Source organism: Cyrtonyx montezumae, unplaced genomic scaffold (assembly GCF_038088225.1).
Source record: "Cyrtonyx montezumae isolate F1298 unplaced genomic scaffold, pur_monq_1.0 scaffold_17, whole genome shotgun sequence".
Lineage (NCBI taxonomy): Eukaryota > Metazoa > Chordata > Aves > Galliformes > Odontophoridae > Cyrtonyx > Cyrtonyx montezumae.
The window spans coordinates 23601617-23622769 of NW_027071903.1; the positions used below are offsets into that span (position 1 = coordinate 23601617).

A 21153-nucleotide genomic window follows, 5' to 3' on the forward strand; every position below is an offset into this window, starting at 1 on the left:
AAGCAAATTAAGCCAAATCAGAAGAGCGCTAAGTACAATGATTTAAATTAGAGTTATTTCAGAACATTCTTCACATTTAAGCTGTACTTCAAATTAAATTGCGTTCCTGATACCATTCCTCGCTTTTACAGTCGTGTCGTTAACTTACATAATGAACAGCATAACGTTCTGCTGGAAAGAGTTTTAGTCAATCACAGATGAGAACTCCAAAAACTTCTGGAGCTTTTAGTAGTACAACAGAGGCTTAAAAACATATTTAACAAATATGATGGTGCAAACTGACAACATGTATTTACTGCTTAAAGAACATGTTTGAGAGCCTTACAAGGCCTGCTTGCTACAGCAATAAAAGACAGTGATTTACTAAGAGGTACATCCCACCTGTATGGCTAAGTTTCAGAGAAAACATCACACAGCTGACATCTGAGCTCATGGCAAAGGCAATGCAACAGCAGGGTGGAGTGCGCCAGCTACTACCAGAGTCCCTTTCAAATCTGAGTTTGAAAGATAACTAAGTAATATATACTGCCCAAGAGTAAAAAAGACAGCCTAGGACGTGTTTTCAATTCATCCTTTCTTTCTGATAAAGGAAAAAATTCCAGTGCATGGCAGTTTTGAAGATTCTTGTACTCGCCCCCAAAAGAGTACTCAACTTGATCACAGCTATGGTTATGCCAAGTGCTCTGTGCCCTCCTGGGAAGCACTATTTAATGATTTATATTCTGACCTCACTCTCTAACACATTGGTGATATCATGCTCTGGACCACATGTGGGCTTCCAAAGCCCATTGCAAAAATTACTACCTACCAAATCATATTGTTTGCTCCAACTTTTTTACATACCTAATAAACAAGCAAGTTCTAACCATCATAAAAGACAACAAAGCTTATTCTTTCTGCACTTTTGCAGCCACAATTAAATCTAATGGAAGCTAACTGTTCCCTTACAGCATTTCATAGCATTGTAACAGTTCATTTTGCAACAGGCCTCGCCCCAAATTTCAGACTTAGTGTGTTTGTGTTCAGAAAGACAATAATCAGATATGTCTGCAAACAAAAGCAACAAGTATCATGAATAAAGCCTAGCATGAAATGCAGCTGGAGGACTACTGCTAATTAGAGCTGCAATTTTAACTGCAGAGTGCAGGCACTCTCAAGGTTGAATACTCTAACATCTTATTCATTTTTCAGACATTTCATTGGATTAGAGTGACATTCTCTAATCATTCCAGTAAATGAATTCTAAATATAAAAATTGCAGTTACAAACTTTTAATTCTCACCTTTCTTGGGTTAAGACTCCCCAGGTGATTTAGACATTGTTTGCAACAAGATTTCTATCATTATGGTTGCTAGTACAGCAATACCAACTAAAACTCAGTTTACAAAATTGCATGTAATAGTATACAACACACCTGAAAAGTATATTACAGAAATAGCTCAGAAGCGTAACTACTGTTTGTTAAAAATTAGTCACACCAGAACCTGTCCATGCATTTGTCCACAGATGACACCAAGCCAAGTGCTGCATTTGACACAACAGAAGGGAGAGTCACCACCCAGGGGGACCTGGACAAGCTTGAAAAGTCAGCCTAAGTGAACAGAATGAGGTTCAACAATGCTAAGTGTTCCAGGCTTCTCCTGACCTCCCTGTATGGGTCACTGTAGGGGCAGCTTTCTACCTGCCAGCTTAAGTTCCAGAATGGCTCCTGTACGTCTTGGGTAACTTTTACCAGACCTTCATACATGATTCATCTGCCACAGGCCACTTCTGTGCACAAAATGGATAAAGCCCTGAAGGAAGACTGTTCAAGACCCGCATGGATGCCTACCTGTGCAACCTGAGCTAGGGAGCTGCTTTGGCAGGGAGGTTGGACTCGATCTCTGGAGGTCCCTTCCAACACCTACAGTTCCTGATCCTATGAAGTGCAAGATGCACTCAGCAGGACGTGCCCGCAAGCTGGAAGGCCAACTGTATCCTGGGCTGCATCAAAAGAGTGGCCAGCAGGCTGAGGAAGGTGACTGACCCCCTTCTACTTCGCCCTTGTGAGGCCCCACCTGAAGTACAGCATCCAGACCCTGGTCCCCAAGCACAGCAGGGATATGGAGCTTTTGGAGCAGGTCCAGAGGAAAGCTACAAGGACGGTCAGAGGGCTGGAGCATCTGCCTCATGAAAATAAATAAATTAATAAATAGGCTGAGGGATTTGGGCTTGGTTAGCTTGGAGAAGAGAAAGCTCTGGGGAAACCTCATTACAGCCTTCCTGTATTTGAATGGAGCTTATAAGCAGGATGACAAACAACTTTTTTTTTTATGTGGTCTGATAGCGACAGGACAAGGGGGAACAGCTTTAAACTAAAAGAGTTAGATGCTAGCAAAAAAAAAAAAACCCTAAAGTTTACTCATAGTGGTGAGGCACTGGAACAGGCTGCCCTCAGAAGTTGTGTATGCCCCACCCTGGGAAGCATTCATGGTTGGAGAGGCCCTGGGCAGTCTGATCTAATGAGTGGCAACTCTGCCCATAGATGAGGGTTGGACTGCAGGATCTTTAAGGTCCCTTCCAACTTAATTCATCCTATGATAAGCAAAACCACACTGCTGAGCCTAACTCATGTTGTGGGTCTCTTTGTTGATATAATACAACTCAGTTACTGAGAGCGCATTCCCCTGCATCATCCCAATTGTTAATGAAGATGTTAAACAGGACTGGACCCAGAACTGACCCCTAGAGTACTCCACTCACTGCTGGCCTCCACCCAGACTTCACACTGCTGATCACTAGGTCCCACCACTGTGCCAGGCTTTCCATCCAACCCCTATTTTTGCAGCTTTTCTATGAAGATCCTATGAGTGACAGAATCAAAGGCCTTCCTGAAGTCCAGGAGGACAATATCCACTGCTCATCCATCAGGCTGGCCATTTCTTTACAATCAGGTTGGTCAGGCATGATTTCCCCTTGGTAAACGCAACAGTAATCTGATGAGGTTACCCAATTTTCCCAGAAACAAGGAGTTACTCTAACTCCCTTTAAATATAAGCAAGCCTTCTCTGCTACAATATCTGTAAGACAAACAGAGCTTAATTTTTTTTTTAAATATATTTCAAGAGCAGGAAGATCTCCATACTCTTGTCACTTGCTACATAAGGGGAGAAGAAAAAGCAGCTGTCACTACCCTAGATCTCAGGTGTTACTGGGAAAAGACAAGACAGTTTCACAACTACTACACAAGTGTCACCAAAGATTACATGCTTGGTAATACAACTTTCAAAATAGCCATTAGCTTTCCCCATATATCAGTTGAAACATGTGAAAACGAAGTGTCAATGAACAGAATACGAGAAGCAAGCTCATTTTTTATTTTAAACACTGCTGTTTTGAAATAGTGCAGAAGGACAGAGGACAGAACAATGAACTATTTTCCAATAATCAGTGTACTCTCCAGTTCTACATCCATTTCCAGGAACTTAGTGAATGACAAATCTTAAACAGCTAGATTAAAAGGCCAGTTACACCTCCAAATACAAATAACAACATGGCATAAGACATTTCCTTGGCCATGTAAGAAGCTAATTTGATTACAGATTCCCATATTAATTTCAATATGATAGGGATTGGCAAAGAATAGTAATAATAATAATGCTGCCCACAAACCAATCCGCAGAATAAGCTTCATTTGTAGAAATGTCCTGCATGCTAAATATTGGATACTTAATTTAAGCTTTGGTTTTAAACTAAATCATCTGCTTACTTATAGAATTAATTAGGAAAAGCAAATCAACTGAAGAATCACCAACAGCCTCCCCTCCAACAACGATAAAAAGTAAAACCAAAAAGAGGACAAAAAGGACACAAATAAAACAGTCTTGATAACACTTACTGTATTTCTGTGTCCCTCTTGTCTTGTTTTGCTATTTAACAGCTTCCTTTCTCATAATGTACCTGAGATTAAGAGGTATAAAATACTATTTCAAAGCCTGCTATCTCATTACTACTTTTTCTTGACTTCTTTGCAGACTGAAAATACTACCCAGTAGGGAAGATGTGGAAAGAATAGAATGGGTATAGAGTATTTTACATAAACAAAGTGTAAAATCTGCTCACTGATGCCACACTATCTAAATCTAGCAGTGGTACTTGGAACAGTTCAACTCTGCCTTCAAGTAGATACATAGGTGAGTTATGTAAATGCAAAGGAGGGTAAGCTGCATACTTGACTGAAACCTGATTCTATGTTAAATGAGGTCAAAATGTATACTCATAGCTCTTATCACAGTATAAATGCTTGAAGATACTCAAAGCATCCACCATAGATTTCACCAAAAAAAAAAAAAAAGCATCTCAGCAAATTGATGCCAATTTTTAAGTTATTATGGGTATTAAGGGAGAAAAAAAAAAACAACAGGCAAACTAATCCAGTAAAGAAATGCTTACTGGAAAATACTGTTGTTATTTGCATCTTTTTGGAGACAGCAATCTAAACAGATGAAAAACTAATTTGATCTTTTTTCTCTTTGGCAAAGACATAACAAAATCAAAACAACAAAGAAAACCTCAAAGAGTACTGTTACTCAAAACATACAAGCTACCATTATACACGCTGTCATAAAAACTGATTAAAAGTTTTTCTACCTCAAAAGATAACAGGAATGGTTATTACCTCAAAGGTGATTACACCAACCTCTTGCTGAGGTTACACAAATCAGAACTCCCAGAAGTGGAACAGGTACGAGTTTGGAGGCATCTCACAACAGCATGACAAAACTTCCAAGAGCTATAGGCCAATATACTATCATGTAATAGCTGACTGCTACTTGGTTCAGTACATCTGAATTGCCTTCGAAGAGCTTGGTAGAGAGCAAGGCTCTCAAAAAGCAGCCTTGCAATTCTCTGCAGTGTACACTAAGAGACAGTTACCCTTCTAACACAAGGAATCACTAACACTTGCAAACATCTCTCAGTTCCACATCACTCAGGTAAGGAAAAGGGTTGTACACATTAATCAGAAGATAGTCATACATTAAAAAAAAACATCACCACAATCACACATACAGAAGTTAAGAAGATTCACTAATCAGAAAGGACTCCAAAAGGCACAAAATTTGACACAGTACTGTATATGAATTATAATATAATCATTGAAGATTAAGGAAGATCAGCATTTCATAGAATGCCACTGACCTGGTAATTACCATTCCTCTAAATAAAGTTTTCCTTTGTTTTCTCTTATTTTCCACTAAAGATTTGTTCTCAAGTGGTCCAACTTTTTAACAAAACGTTTGATCTAAGCAAGAGATGTCACAATTGTCACCCATGTCTCAATTCATACCTTTTCACCAGTCTAAGAGCACCACAGCCAACTCTAAATACACAAAAGCCCACTAATACTTTAGTGTTAGGATGATATTTAGCATTCCTAGGAACAGAAAAAACAAAGCTATTATAAGGTTTTCTCAATCTGCAGTGATTCTCAGACTTCAAAACAGTACTTACATAGAAAATCTTAGCTTTTAATAAAGCATTATCAGACACTTAAAGTAAACTCAATTGTCATGGAATAAAGGATGGATTTTTTGAGTTAACTACTGATCAAAAGAGAAAAACACAAACACTCCATCGAAACAGAAATACATCCAGTTTCCACTGTAAAAATAAAGTTACCCATGTATTTTCCCTTATTAAAACAAAAAAACCTGTACTCAGACCAATGATCATCAACAATTGCATCAATAATTCAAAAGAATGAGTAAACAAAGATGATAAAATTTACTGACAACAAAAAATAAATCATTTAAGCTAAATGTTGGCATACAACTGCAAGACAAATTCTCTATGAAATTGGCAATTTTAAGCATAAATCTTTTTACATATACATGAAAGAAACATGCTTTAAAATCGATTCAATGTCAGAACAATGTGGTAAATACTGTATAGTATACAGAATAATATTAAAGTAGCTTTTCTTCTAGTTTTGGAAGCAGTATCATTTCAGAGCTCAGTGAGTCAAAAATTACAAGACTTACTAATGAGAAAGAAATGAACAAAAATGAAAGTATCATTATGTCATGCAGAAATTAATAGCATGGCCTTCATCTTGACTAGTGAATACACCAGCAATTGATGCAATTCTAAGTTATACAGAACTGAGTTATGAAGAGCGAGAAAAATTCAGAGAATCACACCAAGAGCTAATAAGCAGCTACAAGAAGTTACTATACAAGAGACCTACAGATTACAATTTCTCACTTTGGTGGAACACACACAGAGCCTGCATGTAAAATAAAGATGTTCATAAAAAATATAAAGTACACAGGTAGCAACTAACTACTACTAATTGGGACACAGGAACATGGTAGAAATCCATTAAATAACTTGCCAGTGTACAAGCATCAGTATTTATGCCACAGAAATGTTTGTTATTTAGGCCAAAATTATAATCAAAGGTAGAAAAATTCACAGCACTCAAAGAATGAACCCAACAGTAGCTCCAAGAACAACACTCACAAGGTTGGCTCTGCCCAGAAAGTCTAAACCCCTAGAAGTGCTGGGCTTCAGTGGGAGAGTTAATCAGTGAAGGTGACAAAATATTTGCCTTGCAATTATACCCTTTCCTTAAGTGTTACTGCTAGACACAGTCAGGCCAGCTACACTGAGCTGAATAGAACTTCAGCAAGAAAAAGGGAAAGGAAATGAAAGGAAGATCTCCTTCAGCCAGTCTTCCACTGCCTTACTTAAGAACTCCTATATAACAGGCATTTTAAGTGGTAGTTAAATATATATCTTAGGAAAAATTGCATCCATTTACATGCTTCTGGAAATTCCATTCTGTGTTTTGCCATTTACTTTAACTCTCAAACAGTTTGTTGCTGTATTATGACTTTTAAGGAAAAAAAACAAAACACTCCAGTAGTCAGCAGCAAGCAGATTAAACAAAGCATGTACTAAAATCACACATGAGATAAAAAGAATAATTAGTACCTCTTGCGGTTTCAACTTTTCTATGTCCGTGGAGAGGTCTGAGCTTTTTCCATGAAGACTGCCATTTTCCTATAAATAACCAATTAGTAAGAACAATTAGGACGAGATGAACTTTCCATAGTGAAATCATGGAAAAAAGCACTGTACTTTTGAAGTATTAAAGCTGAACTGGAATTGTAACAATCCCAACTTAAACTTCGGATGTTAATCATCATGAGGCATAATGAAGACACAAAAGTCAAAGTACACCATTTGCCATGCTATCAAAGAAATTGTTTTATCTACCTACAATATGTTTTATCTACCTACAATACAGCCACCCGTATTTTTAGCTCTTCCTCACAGTCATTTGATTTGGTTACCTACACACAAAATTCTGAACCAGTAGCACCATTACCTCATTAGCTGAAAGACAACAGAAGAATAAAACAGAATAAGTCTTACCCAAAACATATGTCTACAAACTTGGTTTAGACTCATCAATGAGGTCTTGTATTTTTCCAGTAATTTCAAGTTCATTTTTCAGTAATTTCCAGTAATATCCTAGACAACCATTCTTAATTGTTTCATGTATGATATAGGGCTCTACTAAAACTTGTTTTTTCCTCTCCTATTAGCTAGTTTCTAGTACACTGACAGCCTAGACAAAAATCTGTATTTACATTGGCCAAACCCTCTGAATCCCTTTAGACACACAGTTCACACTGATTCTACAAAATGTGTATTCTGACCCTGTGACAGAGGTCTTCCTTATTATTCCTCCATGTTCAAAGGTGATGTACGCCATAAAAATCAAGGATACAGATGTTTTGCAGTCTTTCAAAATCAAGCACACAGGCCCCAGACACCCACCCACCAAGCACTGGTGATGCTGCAGTATCCAGGGAGGCAGCAGCACACACAGTCCTGGTCATTCCAGGCAGAAGCTGGTAGACAGTCTCACATCATGTTCCACATTTACTAAGGCCTGCTCTTAAAATGTATGATCTAGCAGGCTGCCCATAACAAAAGTCAAGTGTTGAAAGACACTTTTAAAAATATTCAACATACAACAGTCTGTGATTTGAACTTAGGACTTCCCTCCCACCTCCACCCACAATTTCTGTTGCCCTTGATATTAAAAAAAAAAAAATCTCTATGGAAGTGAAGGAAACTTCACTACCTCAGCACTACTAGAATCGGTGCATTAATAGTTTAAGAAATAAACTATTTTATTCCCTTCTCGCCCCTCCCCAAATAATGAAAACTTATTAAACATTACTTTGGCAGAAAGAAGAGCAGAGGGTAGGGAGATACCTGACAAGTATAAGGACTTGTTTATTTTTTTCCCCTCTCCTGAATCCTTGCACTCAAGATTTGTACTGACAGCTTTTTTTCTATTCTTAGTTATACAAGCAAATAGCACTAAACTTTCCCTACAATTCTAGTATATCTCTGTTAGAGCTCTACCATTTGCCTTGATTGTTAACTTCATGATATGATTTCCGGTGGTTTCACTTTTGGCCAATGTTTAATTTCCTAGACTGTAAACTTGAATAAAGTTCAAATTCTATAGTTAGGTCAGCTTGTCTTGTGATCGATTCAAATCGATGAACAACTTCACAAATGAGTGTAAGAACAGTAAACACAGTAACAATATATACTGAAAAATATATAGTAGGACTGCATTCCAAACATAGACAAGGCACCTAAAGAACCTAGAAGCTGGTCTTTATGACTCAAGTTACATGGGATGCTTTATAAGGATATCTAACTTCTAAGTTGCACTGAAACACTTGTGCATCTCACAGCATTTTTCTATCCATTTATTCTAGCTTATTTACTGAATATCAATGGGAAAACTAAGACCTTGTGATAAGTCCTTCTAATGCTCTCTCCTCCAAAGACAGGTGCAGGTTTTAACAATATCTAATGAGCTGCTCAAGACCTTGCAGCCCACCCACTTCATTCCACAGCAAGAGAAAGCTATTAACAGCTCTCTCTGTCTCAACAGCACTGAAATCAGAACAGATTATTCAGACTGAGGCCAGCAGTTACACAGTGTATTTCTATTAATTAATTCATTAGGTACTTATCTCATTGTCTCTTGAAGGAGTAGGCATTCATAACAAGAAAACTGAGTAGATGAAACATAAGGAGATTTAATACAGAAAAGGCTTGCTTTTGACTAGTAAGCTGGATTTTATAAGGCAGTATTATTGTTAGATACTGGATACTACTATAAAACTTTCAATCACAAAGTGAAGAAGATGAAGTTGCAACAGGAACAGGAGAAAAGCATTTAAAGGGTGGAGGTTATCAGCAGTATCATGATACAGCACCTACTTAACTGGGTAACATCAATGGAGAGGCTTGAGTTCCTTACACTTCACCAGTACATTTGCTCCTCAAGAAGTAACACGAGTTTTATCTTCATTTCTGACCATAAGGTAAATTAAATGCATATTCATAACTGAAGTGTGCAGCTATGTATTATTTTCATAAACACTAAAGCAGTATTTTTTTAGCCTTAAATCTGAACTGCTATTGCAGCATATCAAAGTCATTAGAATCTCTGAAAGATGCTTATCTGTTTATTGTAAAGAGCTTACCCTTTAAATCATTGCCAAATCATCTGAATATTTTCTCCGTACATTCCCATGATCTTTTATTATCAGTTATAATGTGGGAATCTTACCCTTGAAGATTCATAGGAAGGACTTGGCTGACCACTTGCTCCCCAGGACGCAGCGCCTGTTCGCTCATCCATACCTATCAATAAAAAGAAGAGCAGAGACCTATAAGAAAAGATAGCAAAACCATAATGCTCCCTGATACAACCTGAATGCAAATTCAATCTCTCCCATATCCTTAATGCAGTCTTTCTAAAAGCAAAACTTAAGATAAACTTCCTTGATAATGAAGCTGGCTACAGTGCAACCTACTCATTCTGACAACTGCAGCTGCTGAAAACGGGAGCAGAAAAAGTCAAGATTTACCAGCCTGCAGAGTCAGCCCAACAAAACCCATCTGAAGTTAGCTTGAGTAACAAAACAAGCACAACCACGTTAGCCTGGCTTTTTGCACACCATGATTTATCTTGCAATTTAAGCACTGAACATTACAGCACATACTGTGATATGTGTACTTGTTAACTACTCTTTGCTCTCACACCTTGCTTGGGCATTGTAAAATCTGTGAAATTATTTTTCCTACTTGGCCTTTACATGAAAGCCATTTTAGCACACAGGAGAAAAAAGCAACAGACTGTTTTATATTGCAATGGTTAAAAAAGCAACACACAACCAAGCCACCACACACACCACGGAGACTCAATGTCTGCTCTCCCAAAACAGGAATCTTTTAAAACCCTGTAACGGTTCTTTTAGAATCGGTTCCCTTTATGCAAATCAGGGCTACAGCTCAAAAGAGAAAGGGGAAGAAAAAAAATAGGGAGAGCTTTAAAGTTGGTATCAGAGTACACCTCCTGTGTATTATCTACCCAACAGAACATTGCCTGCACATTCTTTATTTATTTTCTATTCGAAGTTAGTTGGTTAAGTCATCTTACCACCAACACTACAACTATATGCCATGGTCAATTAGTGATACGGGATAATATCACTGTTGGATTGACTTGGTTCCTCACACACACAGCAATACTTCTTATTTTTAACAGCAGGAACGATTCCCCTCCAAATGCACTTCAGAGTATGAAAAAACAGATTACTTTATTTCTTCTTACCCAGACTAATCCCATATATGACACATACCACGAACACTTTACATGACATAGTATAAACTGTAAAGCACCACAATGCCCCAATCTATACATAAGAATTAAGTGTTGAAATTAATAAATATGACTTAAGTTCATATTACTTCAAACAAGCATCCCTAAATTTGAGATTTATATTGCAAATATAACCTTCTCATGCATATCTCTCAGACTGGCCACATTTCAAAATAAAAGGCAAGAAAAAAAAGCTGTAATGTAAATTGCTATCTATGGAGTAACAGTACTCTAATCATTATTTCCTTATGGAACATGTTTTATGAAGCTATAAAATACCACTGCAACAAAGACAGCCTACAGAAGGCAAGTTAAAGTACAGTACAATCACCCAGATAAAAATCTGTACACTCCTTTTGTGTGTGTGGGAAGGATCCTCGAGGCTGGAGAACGCGCCGTGAAAATGCAAAGAACTCACTCTAGTGAGCCATCGGTTTGTGGAAATTCGCTGTTTTTTGCAGCTGACAGCATTGCTGTTGTTTTGCTGTAATTGATCCAGGAGCTGAGTAAAAAGTCGTGGCTGGCACTGACAAAGGCAAAAGTAATCTTTTGGCACAACCGATTCCTTTCTGCCAGAAACAACAGCGCTAGTAATCCACTGATTATTATAACAAGTCTTCCATTGCTTTCCTTTCAAAAGAGACACATAGGAGAAAGAAAAGAAAGAAAAATGTCTTACTGTAACACAGTGTTTGTGAAAATTTTAAGGCTGTACATGATGATAACCTATATAAGAAAGAAGTCAGTAGATAATGGTTGCTCATGGACTGTTTAGATGCATGACCCCTGATCAGCAAAACACATTACTCGCTTAAAAATTGAAGTCAGTGGGACGTAAGGATTTATGTTACAGTTCTGCTACATCAGCACACGCACAGCTAAAAATTCTGATTTTTATTCCACCATTTGAATTACGCAAACAAATTGTGTAAAGAAACAGCTCTAAAATAAAGTAACATTTTGAGAGTGGGATGAAAACTAATTTCTAAAAAGTTCACAGGTCGTTTAAATTAGAAAAAAGCCTGTATAGTGAGCTTGAACGTGCGTTAATGCTCCTGACTACTCATTTTTCTACCAGGTGTCTTCTTTCCTCCTTTTCATGAGACACTTCATGTACTACAAACAGAACTGGTACACTCTCACTTCTGTCCACATGAAGGTTTGGTCCCACTTGGAATAGCACATCCCTGCTGCCCCTTGGCCCCCTGATCAACACAGCTCATGCCAACTGAGTTAAGAACTGGCTCGTGCAGAATTTTCAACCAGGAAATCATATACACATTCATGATCTTGGTCCTTAAGGAACCTGTTCTGACTTTTTACTTTTGTTTTTCTCCAGTCACTGACAGACACACAAAAGGCAAATGCTGCAAGATGCAGAAACTCTAGCAGGCTTGGCTCAGACTAGCAATGCATGCTTAGTATAGACAAAGTCACTTCCACATGAATGAAGCAGAAGCATCAGATACACCCTCCAGAGGTAAAGGGATTTAAAACAGGGAGAAGTAATCCCATGAAGAACACACAAATCATCTTTAAATACATAAAAGGGCAGCACTGAAAGTAATGCCTCCTGTTTCATTATGTTGGCCCACAACATTGAAGGTGAATGTTGGTGGTGTGGCAGTAGAGGCTGAACCTTCCCATCAATATTCTGTTACGTGTGACAGATGGCAGCAGAGGGGCAGTCTGACAGAATGGCATCTGACACAGATATACGTAAGGATGAAGCGAAGATGTGGAATGGAATGCCTCCATGTGGGAAATATGGCACCCACTGACTTTCATCAATGCTTGCTGAATATTTAGAGACCAACCAGTGGAGATGAGCACAGTGAGGCAATGGCTGCAGCATTTCAGCAGTGGCAATAGCAACATAAGAGACAAGCTGTGTTCCATACATATGTGCAAATCGTTTCAAGCACAGCATGCAGGTTCTTGTTCATCACTGGTAAAAATGCATAACAATGGTGGTGACTACACTGAAAAAGCATTCTGTAGCTGAGAATTTTCTCTGTCAAATAGTGTTGCCATGCTTTTAGTATCTGTCATAGTTTCCAAAGAAATACGTAAAAGGCAATTCATTCAGAGCAGCATATGTACATTCAACAAGTCTCAAAGCAACAGTGCCATTGGAAGGGCTCAAGCATTTTCCTGATGGACAGAGAAGAGCTGGGGGGGCTCATCAACTTTGTGTGGCCCCTGACAAAACAAAACAGCATCTGGTACTCAGAGATGTTGAAGAGCACAGAAAAGCTCCAAGTATTTTCCAGTGCCCTGCTAAATCTATTGCGTAGGAACAGGATCCTCAATCTGCATCATCCAAAAAAGGGGGAAATTTACCCATGTAAAGGTCTATTATATAGATATACACAGTCAGATAGGTAGAAGTACAACAAGGTTCTACCCTTACCACCTTTTTTTTTCCTCTTCCCCCTAAGTAGGTAGTGAGGAGAGTAAGGCTCTTCAGTAGTTCATGAGTTGATTTCCCCATCCTTCTGACTGAAGTTTGTTACTGCAGAAGCAGATACACCATAGCTCAGCCAGCAAATAACATGGTCATTCCTGTATAGTTGCCTCAGATGAATCAGCTGGCAGCCCATGCCTGGGATCTGGCTCATAGCAATTCCCTGTCCCAGAGAGACAGGCACACCCCTGCCCTCAGCCACACGCAGGGGCATCCTGCTGTGGGGACCCAGGCCATGCCACAAGCAAGGCTAAGCATTCCTTGCTTGTCTCAGGCTAAGCAGTCACAAGGGTGCTTTTCTGGCTTATATAAACTGAATTCTAAAAATACCTTGAGGTTTTGCTTTATGTCGCTTGTAAAATGGTACTATGAGCATTTCAAGCTTTTCTAGAAAAGCAGATAAAACTGTTGCATCACTATGCCAACATATGTATTCATGCCAAAGATGTAGGTTCAAATGTTGATCTAATACAAAAAATTGGATTTTACAATTAAACTTAAATGAAAGTTGCTCTTCTTGCTGGTATAAGACAAAGATCATATTTAAAATTTATTTCAAGAGTCTCAGGTTCTAATGTTTGTGTAAGCAAGACGATATACTTTATAGGGTTACCATCTGTTATGATGTTGATCAAATAAATAGTTTGACCAAAAAAATCACATTGTATGTTGTTATACTAGGTGCTCAAGGTATGAGTTTCTATCTTTTATAGCTTCTTTATCCAATTTTGCTTCAGAATAATGATATTCGTTCAGATCAGATTCAGTAACTGAAATCAATTGCAAAAATATCTAGAGCACAAACCGTAACAGCATTGATCATATTTTGCATCTTAGATGCCCAAGCAAATCAATCTACCATTAGACCCCATATCACATACATCTCTTGTGAAGAACAAAACAGACCACAACCTAGAATATAATTTTAGGCTCTCTGATAAAGGGACACAAGAAATATGCTTTGACAAAGAAAAGTAATCTAAGTTAAGCCTTTTACCTTTCAGCACGTTAAGAGCACTTCTCTGCTTCTTCTTGTCAATTCCAAAAACTGGAAAGCTTTTCTAATTTTATGGCAGCCTTAACATTACTAATAGACTGAAAATTATTTTATTCTGTTAATAGATTACTTACTAATCTGACTTTGTAAGTTTAAGTAAAGAAAATATATTTCCACATATTACCATAAAAAATACTTAAAACCAAAAGCTACTTTGACAATACATGTCATGTGGTGCTATTACAATACACTAAGCTACAGGCATTAATCAAATTGAGAGCAGAAATGAAGCCCAGGCAGGCTATGAATGGCATTGTCACTTAAGTGCCATTTCAATAAATTCAGATGCAACACTAATTAGTTAGAAAACACTTTCATTTCAAACCCTATATAAATAGAGAGCTTTCTCTCTACCCCAGTCTTGAAAACAAAAAGGCAAGTGGAAGCATTTGAAGCGTGAAAAATATTCATGAGAAACTTCAAATCTCAACCCATGATTTTTAGAGTAGATACTGATTTTGCCATAGCGCACAGATATGAAGTTCAGGTCAGAGATGGAAATAGTCTGTCAGGAACTGAGAACCAAACTGAATGCCTCAACTGGATCTAAAAAGATACTTTCAAATGTTTATTTTTTGGGAAAAGATAGGATGAGATCCCATCACAGTACAATAGTTGAAGTCAGTCACTCTCTTTACAAAGTCAATCACTTCCAGCCCCTGGTGTCAGTGGGACAAACACCAATCTCAAAACTGAGCTACACTCTGAATAAGATTTTGATCAACTCATTTTGATCAGAGCGTGGCTTGCCTGATCAGGTCCCTGCCATTCCCCCCATCTCTCTGAACCAAAAAGGAAAAATCCCCACTGGTAACCGACATGGCAGTACTTCCACTCAGTAAAGCACCCAAAGGAATAGCAGAGTAGTAACCTCTTTTGTACCTTCTGCTCCAGAGAAGATGAACAGAAGTGGCAGTAAAAACTACAGTGAATCAAAATCTGCTACCAACAGTACTGTCTAAAATTCCCTTTGGATATTCCCTGGGATAATTTTATTAAACTGCACGACCTCAGTACATCGAGCCACAGAGCCTCAGACTGAACACCCACGGATTTAGTAGCCTAGAAGCAAGATTCTACCATGTCTACCCATCTCAACACCCTCTCCTGCCTGCCCAGGGTTAACCTCCAGCCTTTTATGGCAGAAGTCCAAAAGCACAACAAAACATACAAGGACCAACACCACTGCGGACAGACATCACTTAATACTTACAAAATACTCCCTTTCTTTTATTTATTTTACAAATACTTGTCTGTAAGGTCAATTCGAAATATAAACAGAGATGATTAACAGTAGTATTTTTGAAACACTTTATTCTGAGGAGTCTAACAATCTATGGATACCTTGCTCAGCAATGACAAAACCTTGCTAGAGAAGTTACTGTGGAAATTATTCTAAGAATAAGCAGTAAAAAGAAGCCACAGCAAGTTACTTTCCATGCCAAAAATAAGTGTTCAAAACTAACTTTGGTTCCACTGAAGTATTAATCAGATGAAAGTAAAGTACAGAAAGTACACAACTTGCCCAGGCAATTACCAAAACTTGGACCAAAAGTAGCACTGACAGGTGTTAAAAATTAGTCATAGCCTAAGAAGTATCAGCAACTTGAAATCTCTTTATGGAAAGCAGTTAAAAACTATAACTTCACAGAACGATGTGCAAGAACAGCATATTCTTAGGTCAGAAGACAAAGTCAAGGTGTACACTTGAACATCTGCTAACACAACAAAATACATGCATTGTATAACATCAGAAAAAATTGGGGAAAAAATCATGCTGGTTCAGGAAAACTAGTGGAAAGCTTTCATTTACTTTAGTCTGTTAACTTTTTAAGTCAGTACCAGCAATACAGCTCCTGTGTCAGTTATCAGGTATGTTTCACATTTTTTCCACCTGCTTGGTATCTAACGCAATTTGACTGCAGAGGCTGAGGGAGGCCATTACTACTTGTAACTCAATTTCATAGTTCTATTAATTCCCTGTAGTAAGGCCCATGTATTCTCAACAAAGAACGTTAGGTTCTTCCTGCAACAGCACTCAGAAGTTGTCTACTTTTCCTTCTTCCTGTTATATGCTTCCAAAACTCAAAAAATCACATCACTGAACAAACCAGATGCCCTGACATGACCCAGACACTTCAAATACAATACAACCTGTGCAGGACAGAATTGGAGTTGTCAGTTCCCACGCAAGCTGCCCTGTAACAGAAAATCACACATTGCTACACCCATCTTGCCTAGAAAGAAAAAAAAAAAAGACACCAGGTCCAGGTCAAAGAGAAGAGCATAGCTACAGTCAGGTACGTAACTATGTGTGTAAGGTATGTAACTAAGGTATGTAACTCATGATCAGTAAAACATGTATTTGTGTTTATTCAATCATCACAAACATAATCTAATAGGAAAAGCTTTAAACAATAGCATTTAAACTAGTGAGAAATAAATAGTTTCCTTGAAAGCCAGACAGGTGCTCAGGGAACTGCAGTAAAGCTATTCTTTGTTCCTGAAGGCGAATATTACTATTCACTACAGTAAGTCTTAATATCATTCTTCCATTCAGTTTAAGTTCAAAAAAAGAACCTAATCTTGACAGATTGTATCACGTATATAATAATATTTACAAGTTTGAGAACACAGTATGTTTTGGAAATTCCCTGGCTGCAAACACGAATAAAGCAAACCAACACAGATCAAACCTTTAGTGGCTACAGAAGCCAGAGCCTAAATTCACACACTAACACACAGCCACACTGCAGTTACATTGCATCAAGCTGCTTGTTCTCCTCTTGCACTGAACCATGAAGTATCAGACTGAGCAGCTCTAGTACACGAGTCTCAGTCCTAAAATATTATCTATCATAATAATCCATTCTACTGGCAAATTTTCCTGTGGTTAACTTCAGTTATGACTCAACAGCTTTATATAACCACACACCCTTTAAAATATATGTATTTATATATAAACCAAATCAAGACGAGTGTCACAAGACTGCACACACCAGGCCAAAAATATTCAAATATAGTCTCACAGTCGACAGCTACTGTTACCAGTTGTGTTACATTTCCCAAAACCGCCCATTGGCACAGCGGAGCATGAAACAATCCAAGTTACCCGCTGTGTAACTGAGATGTTAACTCCAAGGAGCAAAGAATACACTTCAAGTTCAACAGCTTTTCTAAAGCCTCCAAAAAGATTAAGAAAAAGTACTTGCAGTCATTCACTGTAGCACACGGGATCCAGAAAACTTGGATCCCCCTGAAAACTTTCCAATAAGTGGATGAGGCCATAAACAGAAGAAGCAAAGGAGCCCTTCTTGCAGGAGTGCATGCTCTGAGATCAACCTGAGGTCACTATTATTTCATAGCATAGAAGGCTATCACAGAACTCAATAGAAATACAGTTAAAAATTATTTAAATTATCCAAATGAAACAAATTAGAAATGCTTTGCTGATGATCAGAACACCATTAATGCATTAACTAACAATCCAATATTTGAAGGAAAAGGAGACCCAGTAGAACAATTTAAGAGCACAGCAGAAAAAACTGAGTTGAAAAGATACTGACATTTGTAAGAAACACTGTATTTTGAATTAATTTAGGAGAACCTAAGGAAAATACAGCATCAGACAAAAAAAAAATGCATCTTACTGAGTCAAGATTTGCAGCTTTTATGTATAGAAAGGAGATGTCAAGTTTTCAAGAGGCATCCATTCCTGCATTTATAGTCCTGCACTTCAGCTAAGGAAGCACTGCCCTACAGCATCAGGAATTTTTTCCAGTATGGATTTTGTCCTAGCACCTCCTCCTCCATAAGCTACCTGGAATGCAGTAAAACTCTTGCCAGATGTTCTCCTTTTGCAGAGGCCAAAGCCAGCAACTCACAAATTCCATTACTTCCAGAAGTCATAGCCAGAATCCAGTCTGAACCAACTACCAAGTTCTGGCTACAGCTTGTGCTGCCAGCAGGGCCCTCAGACACTACACCAACCAACCAACCCAACAATCAAAACACCACCTTTTCTTTCCTCAACATGAAAACTAATTTTCTTCCAACTACTTTTCGGACATAGATTTTTACTGCTATTTTGGAACATCATACTCAAAGCAAGTAAACAAGACTTCATCTGTCAAAGGAGAGCAATCTGTCTTTACATTTCAGAGATAGTATATATCCACCTGAACGTTTGGTGAACCCAGCTCCTTGCTGCAACCACTGGATTCTTCCATCATAAGGAACAGCTAACAACCTGCCTATTGATCTCTGCTGCATTTCAGTATCATTCATGTTTTAACATTTACACGCTGCAAGTTATAAATCTGTAAAGACTAACAACCAAAACTATGCCTTCAGAGGATCAGGAACACAGAAGTAAGATTTCTAGGGTAATCAAAAACCCCCAATAAAGACTGTGGTATTTAAATGACAAAGAATATCATCAATACCACACTAACTATGAAAATCAGTTATTTTCCTATTCCAGGAAATAAGTCCAAAACCTCACGGGATTTGAACACGGCAGGTATGATTCCAGCAATAACTACATTTACTAGCAAAGAAGTTGAGATTTCTCCAACTTTACTCCTTATCCAGAAGAAAAATCTTTTTTACCCCCTCCTCTTTAAAAGACTTTACTGCTGCTCTTCCATTTCTCCTCACAGCTTTTCATTCAATACTCCACAGACTGGCTGGACTGTGCAACATTTCTCCATTGTTTAAATCCCAAATATCACATTTCTTACGGAAATGTGAGTTTTCAATGCTTTTCTTGTAAAAAGTGTTAGGTGAACTAAAACTCTGTTAATGATATGCACCTTAGAAGTCATACACACACATTTCAGAAGCAGAACTTCAATGGATAAGACAGATCTGGAATTTATACCCGGGTAACTTGACTTTAAATTGCCTTTACTCTCTTAACTTTACAGCTGGAATTTTTTATTTTTTGGGTTTTTGTTTTTTTTTTGTTTTGTTTTTAAATGAGGACAAATTGCACTTTGAATAAACAAAACTTTTGCTGCAGCTTCTCAAGGTATGCTGTTACAGCAGTTCTGGAGGTTATAGCTGGAAAATGCTGAAAGCCAATAAAATGCCATAGACAGCCTATAGGGAAAAGCATCCTTACCTGGTAATTATTTTTCCTACAGTAACAATACAGCATTAAACATTTCAAAATACTAACTTGAGTATTTTCTAGTCAAAACAAAAGCAATCAATAATTATTTTTCTTAAATTCCTCCTGCCAGAATGTTTTAATAGCCTTTCATTCTACAAAGCCATAAATACTCTCATGTCTTGCTTCCTATAAAGCTTGCACCTCAAAATTAATACCAGATTTCTAGGGATATTTAATGAGAACTCAGAAACTAATGACTTTACATCAAAAATCAAGACAAATACCGTGCAGTTTAATTTTACAGTTAAGAATTAGAAAGGAGAGGATATTAAAAATCTGCAATTCCAGAGCACAGCAGAAAGCAAGTAACAAATGGCACAGACCCCAACCAGACCTCCCTGCCAATGTGCCATTAATACAAATCAATATGCAATCTCCCCATGCAAAGTAAGCCTTCAAACAGTAACATTTACCAACGTCTCACAAGGGATTTTGATAGCGAGACCACTGCCACGTAAGGGCTCAGGACTCAGGTCATGCAGACACAAACACCAGCCTGCCTTAGCAACAACTGAGGGCCCTGCAGTAAACTGCTTCAAGAAGCTATAGTAGAAAACAAAACCATAAAGAAAAGCCTTGTTGGTTTCTGGCCAGATGAGCTCACACAGATGAAGCTCACCACAGGGCCAGAGGAACACCAGTGTTTGGCAGAAAGGAAGGGGAGAAAGCACAGGAATGAGGCAAGACCAAAGTCAGGGTTTGCACAAAGGGACAGGGAAACAAGCCCAGCACTTTAGCATTCGCTAGCTATGAGACTGACTATCGAAAGCTGTTTAGAATCAGATTGGCCTCTTGGGGAGGGGGTGTGCAGGAAGACATTGCTGTGGAGCAGCACACACATTGCTGTAGTCTGCTTCAGAGCATCAGCTTTATATTGGGACACCTGAGTGTCAGAAAATAACTAAGTGCTTAAGTTATATCGATTATCTACAGCATCCAGAAAAACCTTGTTATCAGAACCGATCAGGTTAGGGTAGAAACATTATCATGAAGCTCAGCACGTGTTCACCTGGCAGAACTTCAGCCAAAATACAAAGGAAGAGCAGGTTTGGAGTAAAGAACAACCAAAACTAGGAATTCTCCTTTCCTTTCTTTCTTCTATAATGACAAAAAGGCACTTCATTTAAAAGTTTAAGTACATTTTTAATTTTAGTAAAAACACACCTTAGCCTCCACGTGCCAAATAAGTGGAATTCATAAATTACTGTAGCCCATTTTCTCCGTTGCGTTTTATGACCCAAGCACTGCCAAAACAAACCAATTTAAGCAAATCACCTCTCCAGGTGGTGACTTCACGTTTAAGTTTGCTTGGCCTTAAATTCTGTACGCAGGTCTCTTTATTTTATTGCTTTTAAGTCAGGCAACAGCTTTCACTTCACTTTTTCATTCTCCAGCACTTTACTGGATGAGATCTGCACAAGTGTATAGCTTTTGCTAAGCCACTGAAAATAAAGTCACCATTTGTAAGGATTATCAGATAATTTTAGCACAGCACAGACCAATCACATTCTGTTAAATGCTCAAAATAGTCAAAACAAAGAAACATTTGTGTCCCTTTGAAAAAGACAACCACAGCTCTGATTTTGGGAAATATATTATTACATTCTAATCACAAAGACATTATTACCTTCCAACGTACTACCACTTATATTTGATTTGCAATTCAGAGGGCAATAAAGCATCAAATGTAGACTGTGTGGAGAGAT

At 38.1% G+C, this 21153-nt stretch overlaps 1 protein-coding gene across 5 annotated transcripts in view; it reads right to left on the bottom strand.

The window, feature by feature from the left end:
* Positions 1-21153, bottom strand: part of TCF12 (transcription factor 12) — a 151913-nt gene that overhangs the window by 104066 nt on the left and 26694 nt on the right. For all 5 annotated transcript variants that reach the window (XM_065733797.1, XM_065733795.1, XM_065733794.1 and 2 more), the window contains exons 4-5: positions 9653-9726; positions 6976-7044 (exon numbers count right to left, since the gene is read on the bottom strand). In XM_065733797.1, the coding sequence (XP_065589869.1) occupies positions 6976-7044; positions 9653-9726 (143 nt within the window). The remainder of the gene's footprint in view (positions 1-6975; positions 7045-9652; positions 9727-21153) is intronic.